Source organism: Eschscholzia californica, unplaced genomic scaffold (genome assembly GCF_041429995.1).
Source record: "Eschscholzia californica isolate CP2 unplaced genomic scaffold, dmEscCali1.0.p SCAF_1, whole genome shotgun sequence".
Lineage (NCBI taxonomy): Eukaryota > Viridiplantae > Streptophyta > Magnoliopsida > Ranunculales > Papaveraceae > Eschscholzia > Eschscholzia californica.
Genome location: NW_028238198.1, coordinates 7,618,533 through 7,634,371, shown reverse-complemented (window position 1 = coordinate 7,634,371; position 15,839 = coordinate 7,618,533). Strand labels below are relative to the sequence as shown.

Genomic DNA, 15,839 nt, shown 5'->3' with positions numbered 1-15,839 from the left:
TGGTTGTCTCCATAGCATCCACCTCTTATAAAAAAAAAAGAAATTCATGTAAGCAATTGATTTTTTTTTTTTTGCTTTTAATTCTTTTTACGCAAGTCGAAGACGTCTATGTGTTTAGTATTTATTTTGGGAGCCTACTTTTTTATTTTGGACGGCTAAGATTTGAAATAATATAATTTGATTTTAACAAAAAAATTCCTAATTTTCAAAGTTTTTAATAAAAAGGTTTCGGAACTTAATGATTAAAAACTTTAACGTCCCGGACTTTTAAAAGTTTCAAACTTTAAAGTTTCTGAACCTTTAAAGTTTTGAACATTTATGTGTCAGAACACTTAGAAGTTATGTGATCTTTGGAAGTCCGGAACAAAAAAAATCTAGTAAAAAGGTCTGAACGAATAACAGGGCCTAAGCAGACTCACTTGTACGAGTGATTTTACTGGTACAACAAACTTTCAACAATCGTATAACATATTCTAGTCTGATGGCTATGTTTAAAAATTTCATCAATAATAAATGAAACCGACTTGGAAAAATCAATGCCTAAAATCCTCTTATTTCACGTGGACCATCTTCTTCCTACTCTTTTTTTTGTTTAGCAATCTTCTTCCTACTTGATAAAAAGAGATTAACGATGTTTCATTTTCTCCCTTACGAGTAAAAAAAATAAGGCCAACGTTTTGGGAAGGCAGAAAAGTTTCCGGAGAAGACGGTGAAAAACTAAAAAAAAATCAGACTAAACACTCCTCTCAAGTGGCCGGAATTAAAGTGCCGGCTGGAAATGGTCGGCAACGACGTGTTTATCTCTCTATCTACTCTCTTCTCTCTTATTTCTTCTCCTCTCCTCTAACTGGCGCTTCAATCTCTTCTCCCCCTTTCTTTTTTCTTAACAGTTCCGGCGAAGGGGTTTTCCCGTCGCGGGAATCCTTCGTCTGGTTTCCAGATCCAGACGAAATTTTGGCGAAGGGAGATCCCCTTAATGGCGAGGGGGAGAGGAGAGAGAGAAGTAAAGAGGGAGAAGAAAGAAGAAAGAAGAATGTCGATGGTGATTACCGGCATTAATGGTGGAACTCGCCGGAATCCGGTGGAGGTCGCCGGAGTTCTAGTTGAGATGAGAGGAGAAGAAAAAATAAAAAAATTGAAAGGGCGATGTTTGAAGGAAACAAAAAAAATTTTGTTTTCACTCAAAACTTATTTTCCCAAAACACTGGCCAACAATAACTATGATACATAGGCTTCAGTCATGAGAGATATGTCGCGTTAGTAAGACGCGACAGAAACCTATTCATTTTAAATAACTTATCAACTTAGCCATTTACCAAGTCTTCCACTCCCTTATCCAAATTAAGTTGTGATGTTGATAGCCAACCAACTTTAGTACTTTATTTTATGGCTATTATATGGTAGGGTTTGGGTATAATTGTACGAGGTTCACTACGTCCAAATTTTTTGATCTCGTAGGACCCTTTGTACTTGTCTTGATCATGACAAAGGGAAATGAATGCTAATTCAATGATTAGAAATATGGGTGGGGGGGGGGGGGGGGGGGGGGGGGAAGACTGATACTAGGGAGCTTTCTCATATATGTGTAATTTTATGTTCTTTGTGTTTCTTTTGGTAATTAGATGATTAGAAATATGGGTTTCAACTTTCAATGGATATAGCATATATGGCTATACTATTTTTTTTTTTAATTTATAGAATTATCATGTAGCAAATGACTTGGGGAGGTTGAGCCATGTAGCAAATGACTTGGATACAATATAAAGATGACATGGCTTATATTGCCATAAACCTATCTTAAAAACTCATATAAATTCTAATCTTTTTTGTTTTATAGTTTGTATAACACAAAGAATATCCACCCGCACCGGACAAGTATCAAAGGTGTGACTTTCGGATTTGCAGAGTAAATATATACACAACCTCTTGAGAAAGACGTCATGTGCGACTATATCATTGTATGAAAACTATACATAGTAATTAAAAGGATGCATTTTAGTACTAGATCAGCTTGTTTGGGTATGACAAAAACACTTTTGTTTCCAACACTTATTTGAAGTTTGGAGATCTAAGCCAAATGAAACCAACAAATTAGGTGTCATAATCCGTTTTCTATGTTTTCTGAAAATGGCAAGATATGAAATATAATCTTTTAGTTGAATGCCATGAAGTATATATATATAAATAATTTTTTATGTTGAGCCTAGAATCACTTGGAACTGCAAACCAAGTGAATTAATCAAAATAGTAGATCTAACAAGAGAAGAGAAAAAGAAGAGAAGAGAGAGAGAGAGACTTGCACAAGTCTGTAGCCCCAAATTGGATCCGAAAAGAAAGAGAAAAACCTGAAAGGGAGAAAGAGAATGAAATATCGAATTGCCCTAACGCTTTTTAAGCCCCTCCCCTCTGGGAAAAAAAAAATCCACTTCAGATGAAAAATTAAAATCTTTTCGTCGGCAGTGGATTTATTTTCGTGGGGCGCGAATTTTGCCGCCAAAACAAAAATAGCCCGCGCAAACAAATCATCGACAAAATGTATGAAAACGGCGGCAACACAATTCTGCCGACGGAGAGCAAGATCGTCAGCCAAGTGTCCGCTAAAAAAACACGGGTGGCCCACTTATGAGAGTTATTCCGGCGGCCCAATGGAGAACCGTCGGGAAAGGACACATATGGCGACGTTTTCAGTAATATTCGTCGGTAATACAAATTTCCACATCTTTCTTTATATGCCGTCAGGAAAATTCGTCGACAATAAACCCTTTTTTTTTATAGTGCATATCATTAATAATTCAAACTAATTGACAAGAAAACATAAAGCAGAAAAACGAAAAAAGCAACAAACTTGCAAAATTAGATGCACCATAATCAAAACAAATCCAACCTTTATTATACACCCAGATTTCACACAAACAAACAAAGATGGCTTAGCATAGCATCCACTATTATGAATGCATCCCCATTACAATAGTATATAGCTCTTGCACACTTATCACTGAATTAGCTGCATCCATAATATATATAGAGAGAGTTTAGGAAGCAGACTGGTTGAGGAGGACTTGAGAGTTGAGACCTACAGTCATTTGTTCAAAGAGGGCAATATAGGCAGTTGGGGCAGGGTCGTCTTCATGTTTCTTCTCATAAGACACAACCCATTTAACAAAACATCCCTTTTCTTCACCATCAACTAGTCTCGAGTTGCACTTTCCCCCGCCACAAAACTTTTATAGATTTCAAAATTCTCCACCAACGACGGTGTGAGTTAATGTTCTACTCTCGTCGTGCACTGTTGTCCTCTCCACAACATGTATATCTCTACCTTCTGTAATAATTTATTCCACCATCCACGTAGTTAATTTCATATTAAATGTTGTTAAGTTGTAGACATCTAACTCCAAACTCTCCGACAATGAATAAGAAAACAATAATATTGGTATATCGATGGTAACTATAGAAGTAACTAGCCTCAATCCCACTTTGAAAGTCTAAGGGTTCGAGGAACGTTTACCATTCGGGAAAAAACTAACTAAACTTCAATTCCTATAATTTAGAGGCGTTTAACTTGCTCAAATATAAGAGCATCTCCAATGCAAGACTCAAGAAAAACTCCCAAAATCTTATGTGTCAAGTGTGAAAAGTGCAGTCCTAAATGGTTTTCACCAAATGTTATATTTTAATTTGCAATACCCTTTTGCAAATCAGATGTTATCCTTTTGCAATCACTTACAAATCACGAAAGCACTAAAAAAAACGGAAGTTTTTGACCAAATTTTGTATTTTTGTCTCATATTTTCGCATGTCTAGAATACAATTTTTTATTTCAAATTCAGGTATATTATTTTTATTTCTTCTTCAAGTATCATTATATTTACAAGAGATAATTTATGGTTGTAGGATATATACAATTCTGCTAAACATGTTACGTGTAATTTAGTTATCCAAGTACGTTACGAAATGATTAGAAGAAATAACATATGTCTTCAGGACGAAGAAAAATAATGCAAAACATGTTAGAAAGTGATATGTTTTTACGTCGTAAATATGTCTTCAATGCATCTACCATAAATCCCTACAAATTTCAATTCATCTACCATAAATCCTATAAAATTCAATTTATCTGCCCTAAACCTTATAAACTTCAACTTATCGATCGAGGTTTTGCCCTTTTCGATATATTTGAGTCCATCTAGATGTTTCGCTTTTTTTACGAAAGTAAGTTGTTGCATCTTGCTGAATTTTATCCTTCAGATTTCAATAGTCTTGACACTATGCTACTTAGTTCTCACCTTGATAATTACATTTGCAATGTGAGGCAGAATGATGATTTCTCAAATTTAGATAGGATTGAAGCTCTTGCTAGAACATTGGTGGAAACTAAGAGAGATAAAGTATATCATTTAGTTTATTTACTTGTCACTTTAGCACTAATTTTGCCGGATAAAACTGTCTCCGTTGAAAGAGTTTTTTCAGCTATGAAGCTAGTTAAAACACACTTAAGAAACAAGATGAGTCGATTATACGAACATTTCAAAATATGTACTCTCGTAGAGGTCAATTGCGTTGATAATCGTTGATGGATTAATATAATTAATGAATATAAATATTTTGTTAATTACCGGATTTGCAAAAAAAAAAAAAAAATTATTTAACTATATAAATCAGCATAAGTGAAAATTCTGGATCCGTCCCTGGTTATAGAGTAGACTTATGCCAATATAACAAAAGTATGCCTCCTATTATAGAAGTTAATTGCCCTTCACTTGGCAAAAGATAACCCATGTTGTCACTTTTAACGTATCTCTGTTTAAGAATATTTCAAATGCAATACTCGATCTTAGAAATTCTGAGTGACACCTAAGATTTTTGGAATTTTTCTTAAAAATCAGCTCCAACGCAAACCTCAACTAGGATCTCAAAGATGATGTGTCGAGTGTGAAATTGAAATATCTAAAAAAGACACTCTAGAAATAGAATGACCTTTTGAGATATATTTAATTGTCTAACTTATTAATATCTAAACTTCAACCAATAGAAAACAAGTGTTCTAAATTTTTAAAATAAGTAATTATTTTTTTACACAAAATAACTATGCCACAAACAAATAAACTCAGTTCGTTTAAATTAGTTAAATTTTCTTAAGTTGTCCCAGGTGCTGTATAGAAGTTGATTGGAGGAGCAGTATAGAAGTTCTTCACTATGCTCGGCTAAAACATAATAGGTTTTTTTTAAAGAATAAGTGAAAAATCAGATAATATATAACAATTGTCATACACTAATAATATAACTAAAATAATAGTAATAACATGTGTTATTACATAAATTGATAATGATTACATCATATCATAGTAACATAATATAATAGTAATATGCATTTGTTATGTAAGAGACATCTTTTCACTCGAAATAATATCCAGTAAAAAATTATATCAAAACATCAATAAATCCAAATTCAATGAATGTCTGTTTCTCTACAAGTTTCCCTAATTTGGATATATTGGTTTTTATTAGTTAGGTGTAGGCGGTATAGTAGACCAAAACTTTTGACAACATTTAAAAGTGAGCCCCTTTTAATGAGGGGGTTGTGCCAATATGGTATTGTAACGTCACATATACGATCAAGCCAAATTTTATTCCCTGGGATTTTTTTTAAATTGGTTGTTCAGCAAGTGGAGAAACATATATTAACACCCAACTAAAGTAGACTTCAATACCTCTCGAGACATTTTTGATTGATATTTTCATCTTTAATCTTTTGTAATGTGATGTTTCATTATTATCATCATCATCGATTTCATTATTTAATTTATTTCACATCATAATTAAGACCATATTTATTAATATATCATTCTAGTATTAATGGTACTATTAAAACATTTCAATGGAAGTCTACAACAATAAATTTATTAATATATCATTCCCTTATCTAAATTAAATTGTGATGCTGATAGCCAACCAACTATACTACTTTATTGTACGATTATTATATGGTAGGGTTTCGGTATAATGGTACGAGATTCACTATTAACACGACCCAACGTTTAAGAACATTTGATCTCACATGACCCTTTGTGCTTTGTCTTGATCATGACAAAGGCAAAATGAATACTAATTCAATGGGCTATAGCACCATATTCAGGGACAGAACTACAACTAGGCTAAAGGGGGCCATGGCCCCCCTCGACCTAGCCGTATCGACTAGTATTGTTACCGTGATTCACAAGGATTACAATATTAGTTTAAAGAAAACATAACATCAAAGACATGTAGGCTTCTTGGTGAGACCCTTTCCTAATGACTTGAGCGACTCGGGTCCAGTCCCTTGTGTCTATATAACTTTTACAATGTAGCCTTAATTTTTAAGGCTTCTCTAGGGTGCTTAGAAATGCTATATAAACCATCTAATTTCTGTGGAACTTGAATTTTTTTTCGTGGAACTTGAATTTAAAAAGCATACTTTATTTTTGTTGAAAACCCCTTACATATTGTCGCATTTTTTTTTTAGAATTTGAAAAAGAGACAAACCATTCACGTGGATTGGAATAAAAAAGAATGGCCACAGTTTTGGGGAAAGCAGAAAAGTTTCCGGGGAAAACACTGGAAAACCAAAAAACTCAAACCAAACACTCTCCTTCAAGTCGCCGGAATGAAGGTGTTGGTCGGAAAAGTTTCTTCTCTCTTCTCTCTCTCTTCTCCTCTCTCTTCTCCTCTCTCTCTCTCTCTCTCTCGCTCTCTCTCTCTCTCTTCCCCTCTCCCTTCTGTTTTTGTTACAGTTCCGACGAAGGGGTTTCCGCTTCCCCGGAACCCTTCGTCTGGTTTCCACGAAGGTGTGGTTCCTTCGTCTGGATCTGATTCTTCCAGACCCATACGAGTTTCCGGCAAAGGGAGTTCTCCTTCGACGGGAATTTCGTGAGATAATGAGAGAGGGAGAGAGGAGAGAGAGGGAGAGAGGAGAGAAGAAAGAAGAAAGAACTCTGTTGATGGTGATCGTCGGCATTAATGGTGGAAGTTGCCGGAATCTGGTGGAGGTCGCCGGAGTTCTAGTTGAGGTGAGAGGAGAACAAGAAAGGATAAAATTTGAAAGGGTGATGTTTGGAGGAAACAAAAAAAATTTGTTTCCACCCAAAATTTATTGCCCTTGAAATTTTGTTTATTTCCCCAAAACACTGGCCAAAAAAATTGTGACTCATTTAGCAAAAGTTTAGTTCTCTATCTAGAAGACGGTCTCAAATGATGAAAGTAAAATGGAGTTAAAATTTTTTTTTACCGATGATACAACTTTTATTTCGATTTATATACAAAAGACCATTTTGTAAGCACAGTATAAGTATACAATGTAAATAAATTGTCAAACAAAACAACCGAATTCGTATTACAGTGGCCCCTCTTGCTCTATAATTTTGGTTCCGTCCCTGACCATATTTTCGAGATAATTTTAGCAATAAACATGAAGTAAAAAATTTCGTGGAACTGAAACATTTTCTTTCAAAATTACCTTGACAAAGTGCTTTCCCTTCTCATATATAGCAAGTGCAACAATTTTTAAAGTTAAATTAGCAATCCTTCTAAAAAAATCTATTATATTAAAACAGCTCAGTCAGGGGATAAGTCTGACCGTCTATTTTTATTGGGATTTTCATAAAGATCACATCTAATGGCTGTTATAAAATCCCTTTTCGTTTTCGTGTAAATCCCTTCAAAATAGAAAGGTAATAGTATAAAACGACCAAAAGTGGTTAGGATATCCCTACATAACTACCCACGTATTTCTCTCCCTCACCATTTAACTTCACACGTATTTCTCTCCCATTTAACTAACTTCCCACGTATTTCTCTCCCTCACCATTTTCAGTCGGATTTACAACTGTTGGTTAATATCTCTCCCTATTTATTCTCCATTATCTTCTTTATTCTCTTTCCAAGAATGTTGTAATCTAAATTTATTTATTTTTTCAGGCGTTAGCCCAGAGAGATCTTCCCCGTCCGTAGGACGGGGAGGAAACCTAGTACAATATAAAATAGATTGTACTAGAGTCAAATTAATTAGTAATTATTTATAAGAAATTCTTTTATCTATTTTATATTTATTATTTTTCGAGTTTAATTTGGAGTCAAGTTTTTTTTTATATTCTCAATATTATATTTGTTAGAAAACTCCAATAAAACAAATTTTATTTTTCTTTAATAATTTAACAAAAAGAAAGGTCGAGTCTAGTAAACAATTTTGTAGAGTTAAAACGTAGTTGTATTTAGCAATTTAAGATTCAACAAAATATTTTTTGCTAGCTAAAACCAATAAACCAACTTTTGATGTTGTTTAGCAATTTAATAAAAAAATTATTGTGTCTAGCAAGTAGCTTGAGGATTGATTTAATGAGCTCGAGCACATATCCAGGCGTATGAGCTCGAGCTTTGCAAGCTAAAAGCCCTTCCTACAATTACTCCTAAGTGAAAAACTTCTTTTATTCTTCTATAAATGATGAGGTTTTAGCTAGCAAAATATTTTTTGCTAGCTAAAACCAATAAACCAACTTTTGATGTTGTTTAGCAATTTAATAAAAAAATTATTGTGTCTAGCAAGTAGCTTGAGGATTGATTTAATGAGCTCGAGCACATATCGAGGCGTATGAGCTCGAGCTTTGCAAGCTAAAAGCCCTTCCTACAATTACTCCTTGTTTTATGGTTAGTTAGAGCTAATATATTTTAGACCTGAAAGTTATTTTAATTACATAATTGCCACTCAAAATTAAATCTTCCAATCCCCGCCATAAGAATTAACATATTGGCCCAACCTATTATACACTCAGCCATTAAAAATTATTTTCTCTCCCAAATGTACACTATCAATCTTTTGCGGTCTTGTTGGATGATTTCATTTTCATCAAAATAGTTTCTCCGTTCTTTTTTTACTCCCAACTTACTAGATAAAAACTAAATTTTCCTAGTCAACGACTCTTGATTAGAGTGGTAAAAAATTTAGCCTTCCACTTAAAAGAAGGAAGGAGGTCAAGGTTCGAGACGTGCTGACAAATTAAAAAAAAAAACTCCTTATATTATGGGTAACTAACTCTTCGAAAATTAAAACATAATTACAAAAAAAACCCAACAAATTGGCGGTAGAAAAACTTAAGAATATCATATCATAATCAAATAGTTCATAGACGAAAAATAATCGAAGTTTTTTTTTTTTGGAAATCAAACTTCATTTAAATGCCAATAAGCTAATGAGAATTACATCATGAAGTTGAAAAACAAAGACACAACCAGAACTGGACAAACAAGACAAGTTATGTCCACTTGGGGTGCCTCTAGAGTTGCATGATCTAATTGGTGGGCTACTTCTGGTGCAGTCGCCACTAACCATCTGATGGTAGTATAATACTGCTGCTTCTTTCACCTTTATCTCTTCTCGCCGTCAACCGTCGGCTCCGGTATGCGCCCTTGAATCTAGTACGTCGGTAGAGAGAGTTGTAAGTTGATGAAAAAACTCCTAATAGTGGTCCATAATCAAACACTCGGTCTGATTAAAAACGAAAAATAACAAAAGGGTCCTAAAGACCAACAAAACAGGCCCTAAAGACCAACAAAGAAGCATAACCTTTATTGTACTAAGTATATAGAGAAACTAAAAACACTCTCTCCTGGCATGACATTGTTCATCATAGATAACATCTCTTGCATGAACTCAGCAAATCCCTCTTCTTCTTCTTTAAACGGATCGTATAATCCAACATTCTCCTTTGTGCGTGAAAAATATAAGATTGATCCAAGTATTTAATATAAGATTAAGCGAAAAATATAAAAAGTGTTTAATACAAGTTTCAATATCTCCTCCCATGAAATATGTCTCTCCATATATGATTGGTCAAAAATGAAAACATTCTCCTTTGTCCGTTGGATTATAATGGCAATTGCTGTAATAAAATAAGTAGAGAATGACTTGTTATGTTTAGATGGCAGTTATCTAAATAAATCGATTATAAAGGTTAAATGGACATTGAGTTTAACTGCCCATAATTTAAGGGAGAATTTATAGGAAATCTTCTCATACGTTGGAGGAGATCTTGTGATCTAACGGTCTCAAGAGTTCAACCTCATACCCGTGGATATGAGGCCGAGCTTATTGAATCGGCACTCAGTAGCTTTGTGGAGCAATTATGCAGTTTGTTTTAGCATTTATTTATAAAAATCCTAAAAAAATATTGTCTTATAGTTTTTATACACAACCTCTAGAAGAAGATCCCATGTGCTGCTATATCATTAGATGAAGAACTTTTGAACTACACTATAGTAATAGAGCTTGTTTAGGTATGACAAAATTACTTTTGTTTCCAAAATTTATTAGAAGTTTCAAGATCTAACCCAAATGAAACCAACCAATTAAATGTCATAAATCCCTTTTCTGTCTTTTTTTGTTTTGAAAATGGTAAGTTTTGAACTATAATCTCTCTACATGAAAGCCTAGAAGTTACTTTATATATACTACTTGCTACTTACTACTTAGCAAAAGTGACGACCTTCACAAATCTTTGTTGTATTATTAGTAGATCAATTTCAGTTCAGCCCACTGCTCTCTTTCTCATCCCCACTTGTTCATTCATTTTCTCTTTGTTAGTAGCAAACCCTTTTGTATAATAAGTCTTGTCATTAATAATTCAAACCAATTAGATGCATCCATAATCCAAGCAAATCCAACCTTTATTATACACACCCAAATCTTACACAAACAAACAAAGATGGCTTAGCATCCACAACCTATATATGAATGCATCCTCATTACAATAGTACATAGTTCTTCCACAACTATCACTCAACTAAAGTGAGGTTTACACATGATCTAACTTTATTTAATACAAACAAGGTAACTGCATCCATATTATTATATATATAGAGAGAGAGTTTAGGAAGCAGACTGCTTGAGGAGGACTTCAGAGTTGAGATCTAAAGTGATTTGTTCAAAGAGGGCAATATAGGCTGTTGGGGCAGGGTCGTCCTCATGTTTCTTCTCATAAGACACAACCCATTTAACAAAACTTCCATTTTCTTCACCATCAACTAGTTTTGGAGTTACACTTACCTCGGCCACGAAACTTTTATAGATTCCAAAAAGTTCTCCACCGACGACGGTGTGAGTTACTGTTCTACTCTCGTCGTGCACTGTTGTCCTCTCCACCACATGTATATCTCTACCTTCTATAATAATTTATTCCACCATCCACGTAATTAGTTTCATATTAAATGTTTTTAAGTTGTAGACATGTAACTCAAAACTCACTTACAATGAATAAAGAAAACAAAAATATTTGTACATTAGTGGTAACTAACTTCAATCTCACTTTAAAAGTCATGGGTCGAGACACGTTGACCATTCAAAAAAAAAAAAAAATTAAATCCCTTAATTTAGAGGTAAACTTACTCAAATGTAAAATTTGTGGCCATAATAAGAAAAATTCATATAAAAAAAATTCGTCCAATTGCTTATTTAAAATTCTGATTAGATAATAATAATAACATATCAACTCATTAAAAAAAATCCCCACATATGGAATTCTAGGGGTGATTTTGATCAGATAATAAAAACTAATCAGCTATAAGAAAACCAATTTATAGTTTTATACAAATATATAAGCCACAATAAACTGTGTAAAAGACCATGCGATATATATTGTATATGTAGATTCAAATGAAATATTATATAGTCTTACCGATTTCATAATGCCACATTTTGATGGGGCAATTTTCAGTTCCATGTTCGCCTTCAAGATGTTTGACGCTCTTGTAAATATGAGGAATATGCTTGGGGATTTCATGAATATCATCTTTCCACATCTCGTAGACCTTATCAGCTGAAAGTTCAACCTCGTTCACAACCTCGAGTTTTTCAACTGCCATCCTAATATTTGCTTTTCTTTTCTCCTCTTCCAAGTTCTTATTTCAATTTGGAAATTGTGTATTGAGAAAGAGGTGGTGGGTATGTTTATATAGAAAAAAAAAAACAACAATGCTACTTGACCCGACAACTCATAACACGAAAAGAAAAATTTGCGAACATTATGTGAAAATTTTACTATCTCGGGACATTTCGGATCATGTACTATGTGTCAAGTAGTATTATTAAACAGAAACTTATAAAAAAAACATGTTACTATGCTCAAGAAAGCGGGCCATTTCGGATCATGTGGTACATGTCAATTACTATTATTAAACATAAACGTTACTGTGCTCAAGAAAGCAGACATAAATAAATCCAAAACCCGACGTAAACTTATAATTTTTTTTTCAAAATTTCTCTCTTGGATGATAATTTAGCTGTCTATGTCAAATTTCGGCCCAATTTCAGCTTACCTTTTCAGGCATCTCACCTCTATTGTATAGAAGAATAGAAAATTCAAAAAAAGAAAAAAAATTAGAAAATCTACCACTTGTTAAAAACTAAAGCAACGTGATGCGCGTTTGTGATGTTTCATGTGGTATACCATCAGTTACCTACTCCTTTGAAACCCTTAGCCTTGTTGGACCCCATTAATACCAAAAATTTCTCTAGATTAAAAAGATAAGTTATGTTTTATTTGATTAAAAGTGTGATGTTGTTTTTTTTATTTTGTTAGAAATTCAAATATCTGTATTTTATTTGATTAGTAATTTTATTTTTTTTGGTAATTTTTTTGTAAATTTTTACAGTCCATTTACAAGCAGTTGCAACCCTTTTGCAAACCATTTGTTACCATTTCTCAAGCAATTACAAATTACCCAAAATACTAAATGAAAACGAAAGTTTTGACCAAATTTTCTATTTTTGTCTCATATTTTCGCATATGGTGCGAGAATAAAATTTTATGTTTCAAATTTAGGTATATCATTTTTCATTTGAACCGTTTCTGTTTCAAGTATCACTATTTTTTACAAGGGATAATTTATGTTTGTAGGACAGTAGAACAGTTCTGCCAAACATGTTATGTGTAATTTAGTTATCCAAATACGTTTCAAAGTGATTAGAAGAAATAACATATATATATTTGCTAGGCACAACAGTGGTAAATGATGAAGAAGATTCTATTCTTGACTCGTTTCAGTTTCACTCAACATTGAGCAACGGAGACCGTGAGGAATTGGACAAACCAGTGACTAGGCAAGAGAGTGTAGAAGCTCTCTCTACAATCGGTTTGGAGAAGGCTCCAGGACGTGATGGATTTTCATCACATTTTTTCAAGAAATGTTAGTCAATTATGGGTGATGATTTCTGTTTAGCCATCCAGAATTTTTTCAGCTCGGGAAGGCTACTTCGGGAGGTAAATTCAACTTTCATTTCTTTGATTCCCAAAACTACTAATCCTTCCTCTATAAGTGATTTCAGACCTATCTCATGTTGCAATGTCGTCTACAAGTGTATCACAAAAATACTAACCAACAGATTGAAGAAATTTATTTTCTCAATGGTTAGTGAGAACCAATCAGCTTTTATATCTGGTCGGTCAATACAAGACAACATCATGTTGGCGCACGAAATTGTTAAAGATTACCAGGTCGTGCGAGGGACAGATTAATGCATGAAAAGCGTTGATAAAATTACAAACCCAGATACTTTTCTTGGAATACTATGATACCTGGGTTGGTCAGGAATAGTTGTTCAATCGAATCAATTGAAGTTTTTGAAGATATGGTTTTGAGAAGAATTCAATTTGATTCGACTACTCCTGCTTTTGTTCTTCCAGCAGCAGCTGAACTACAACAATCGAATATTGGAATTTTTATTTCATTCTTATGTTCGTACTCGATAATAGTGAAATAACACAGAATAAGAAGAAGAGGAAGAAGAACAACTAACCTGGATGTGAAGCCTTGTAACAAAACCCTAGAAGATCAACCTTCTTCACTCAAAACCCTAGAAGAAATCGAACATAAACCCTAAGTTTGTAGCAGGAAAGAAGAAGATGGACCAACAGAAACCCTAGAAGGACTAACCATAAAATGATAAGAAGATCGACAGTGCTTGCTTTGCAAGAGAAGACAATCGTGGTGAAGAAAAGAGGAGAGAGAAAGAAGAGGGGGAAAACAGAGAGAAAAAAAAAAGTTGGAGGGAAGAAAGCAAAAAAAATTTCACGTTTTGCGCGTACTTTTTTGGGCCAAAATTTCTCCCAATCTTTTTTCTAACTGGTCGAGAAAAAAAGTCTGTACTATTAAATTGTCCCAATTGTTATTCTATTAGGGACAAATATAAAAAAATTGTCCCTATTATTGATTTTTTAGGGACAAACGTAAAAACGTCTGTCCCTATTGGACGTTTTTTTTGTAGTGGATCGATGTACAATCAAAATAGACTTGCGAAAAGCATATGATACTGTACGATGGTCAGCCCTTCAGAAAATAATCCTGAAATTCAACATCCTAGATAAGTTTGTTCGATGGGTCATGGAATATGTCTCAACTACAAAACTCTCAATTATGGTAAATGGCAGCCCACATGGCTATTTTGCAAGAAAGAAGGGGCTCCGGCAAGGGTGCCCTATCTCACCCTATCTATTTGTCATGGTTATGGAGGTATTCTTTTCCCTCTTAACAAAAGAACAAGTAGAGGGGAGATTCAAGGGTTGGCTGTGAATGCAGGGACGAGCATAAATTTTTGTGCTAGTATGACATCTGAGCAACAGGAGAAGATTAAATCTCTTTTGGGTTTTCAAGTGGGTACATTACCTATAAAATACCTTGGACTTCCTCTTAATTCGTCGAGACTCTCATATGTTGACTGCTTACCGTTGATTCATAAGATTCAAGCTCGAATTCAGACTTGGAAAGCAAGATATTTATCTTTTGCAGGCCGCTTGTTATTGATTATTGCAGTCCAGAACAGTATGCTGATTTTTTGGACAGCAATGTTTGTTCTTCCAAAGAGGGCATACAAAGAAATTAATCGAGCTTTCAGACAATTTTTATGGGTAGGGCTGGAACAAGGAAAGAAGAATGCTGCAATTAAGTGGGAAGAAATTTGTCGTCTAAAGAATGAGGGTGGTCTGGGCATCCGAGATATTGAATGTTTGAATATGGCATTGAACCTCAGACACACATGGGAAATAGTCAACGACAAAAACACTTTATGGGTTAAATGGGTTAAAATAAATCTGATCCGAGACAAGGAATTCTGGACCATGGCTATACCCGCGAAATGTTCCTAGTGTTGGCGTCGTATTCTGGATAGTCGGGACACAGCCAAACAGTTTGTGACTACCCTCATTAGTAATGGTAGCAAAACCAAGTTTTGGTTCGATATCTGGCATCCGATGGGGTTATTATATGATGTGTGTGTGAAAAGTGGAATGATCGATCCAAATTTATGCAACAAGGGTTTGATCTCTGACTATATTACTAATAATGTTTGGTCCTTACCAGAATATTTCAGTTATGAAGTGAGAGATGTGGTTGAATGACTTCAAGAGGTCATAATCGGAGGAAGATAAACCGATTTGGCAAATAACTAAGACAGGCGAATATAACGTCAAAGATACCTACAACAAGCTTAGAGGTGTGAGACCGTTAGTTCTGTGGACAACTATTGTATGGCATAGTGATGGAATCCCACGCCATAACTTTGTTGCATGGATGGCGTAAAAGAGGGGATTAAAGACTAAATCGAAGCTCCAGGCCTGGGGTATGAACGTACATAACATATGTGAATTTTGTGGACAAAGTGAAGAAGATGATAATCACTAGTTATTTCGATGCGTATACTCCACTCATATTTGGCAGGTGCTGTTAAGGCAGCTGGGTATAAACAAATTGGTCTTTGGACAATGGGATGAAGAAATTGAATGGTGCACAAAAATGTTTAACGGAAATCAAGTCGAAGC

At 34.3% G+C, this 15,839-nt stretch overlaps 1 protein-coding gene across 1 annotated transcript; it reads right to left on the bottom strand.

The window, feature by feature from the left end:
• Positions 1 to 10,674: 10,674 nt before the first annotated feature.
• LOC147563736 (major latex protein 146-like) lies at positions 10,675 to 11,955 on the bottom strand. Its single transcript, XM_086640193.1, has 2 exons — positions 11,703 to 11,955; positions 10,675 to 11,190 (listed from the first exon to the last, which is right to left on the bottom strand). The coding sequence occupies exons 1-2, from the start codon at positions 11,887 to 11,889 to the stop codon at positions 10,898 to 10,900; spliced, it is 480 nt and encodes a 159-aa protein (XP_086496319.1). The 5' UTR covers positions 11,890 to 11,955; the 3' UTR covers positions 10,675 to 10,897.
• Between the last annotated feature and the right edge of the window lie 3,884 nt (positions 11,956 to 15,839).

What these genes read in the sequence shown, in the direction of transcription:
- LOC147563736 (XM_086640193.1), bottom strand. Translation starts at nt 11,889, where the DNA reads ATGGCAGTTGAAAAACTCGAGGTTGTGAACGAGGTTGAACTTTCAGCT. An exon ending in AATGTGGCATTATGAAATCG is followed by an intron (nt 11,191 to 11,702) that starts GTAAGACTATAT and finishes AAATTATTATAG; the next exon opens with AAGGTAGAGATATACATGTG.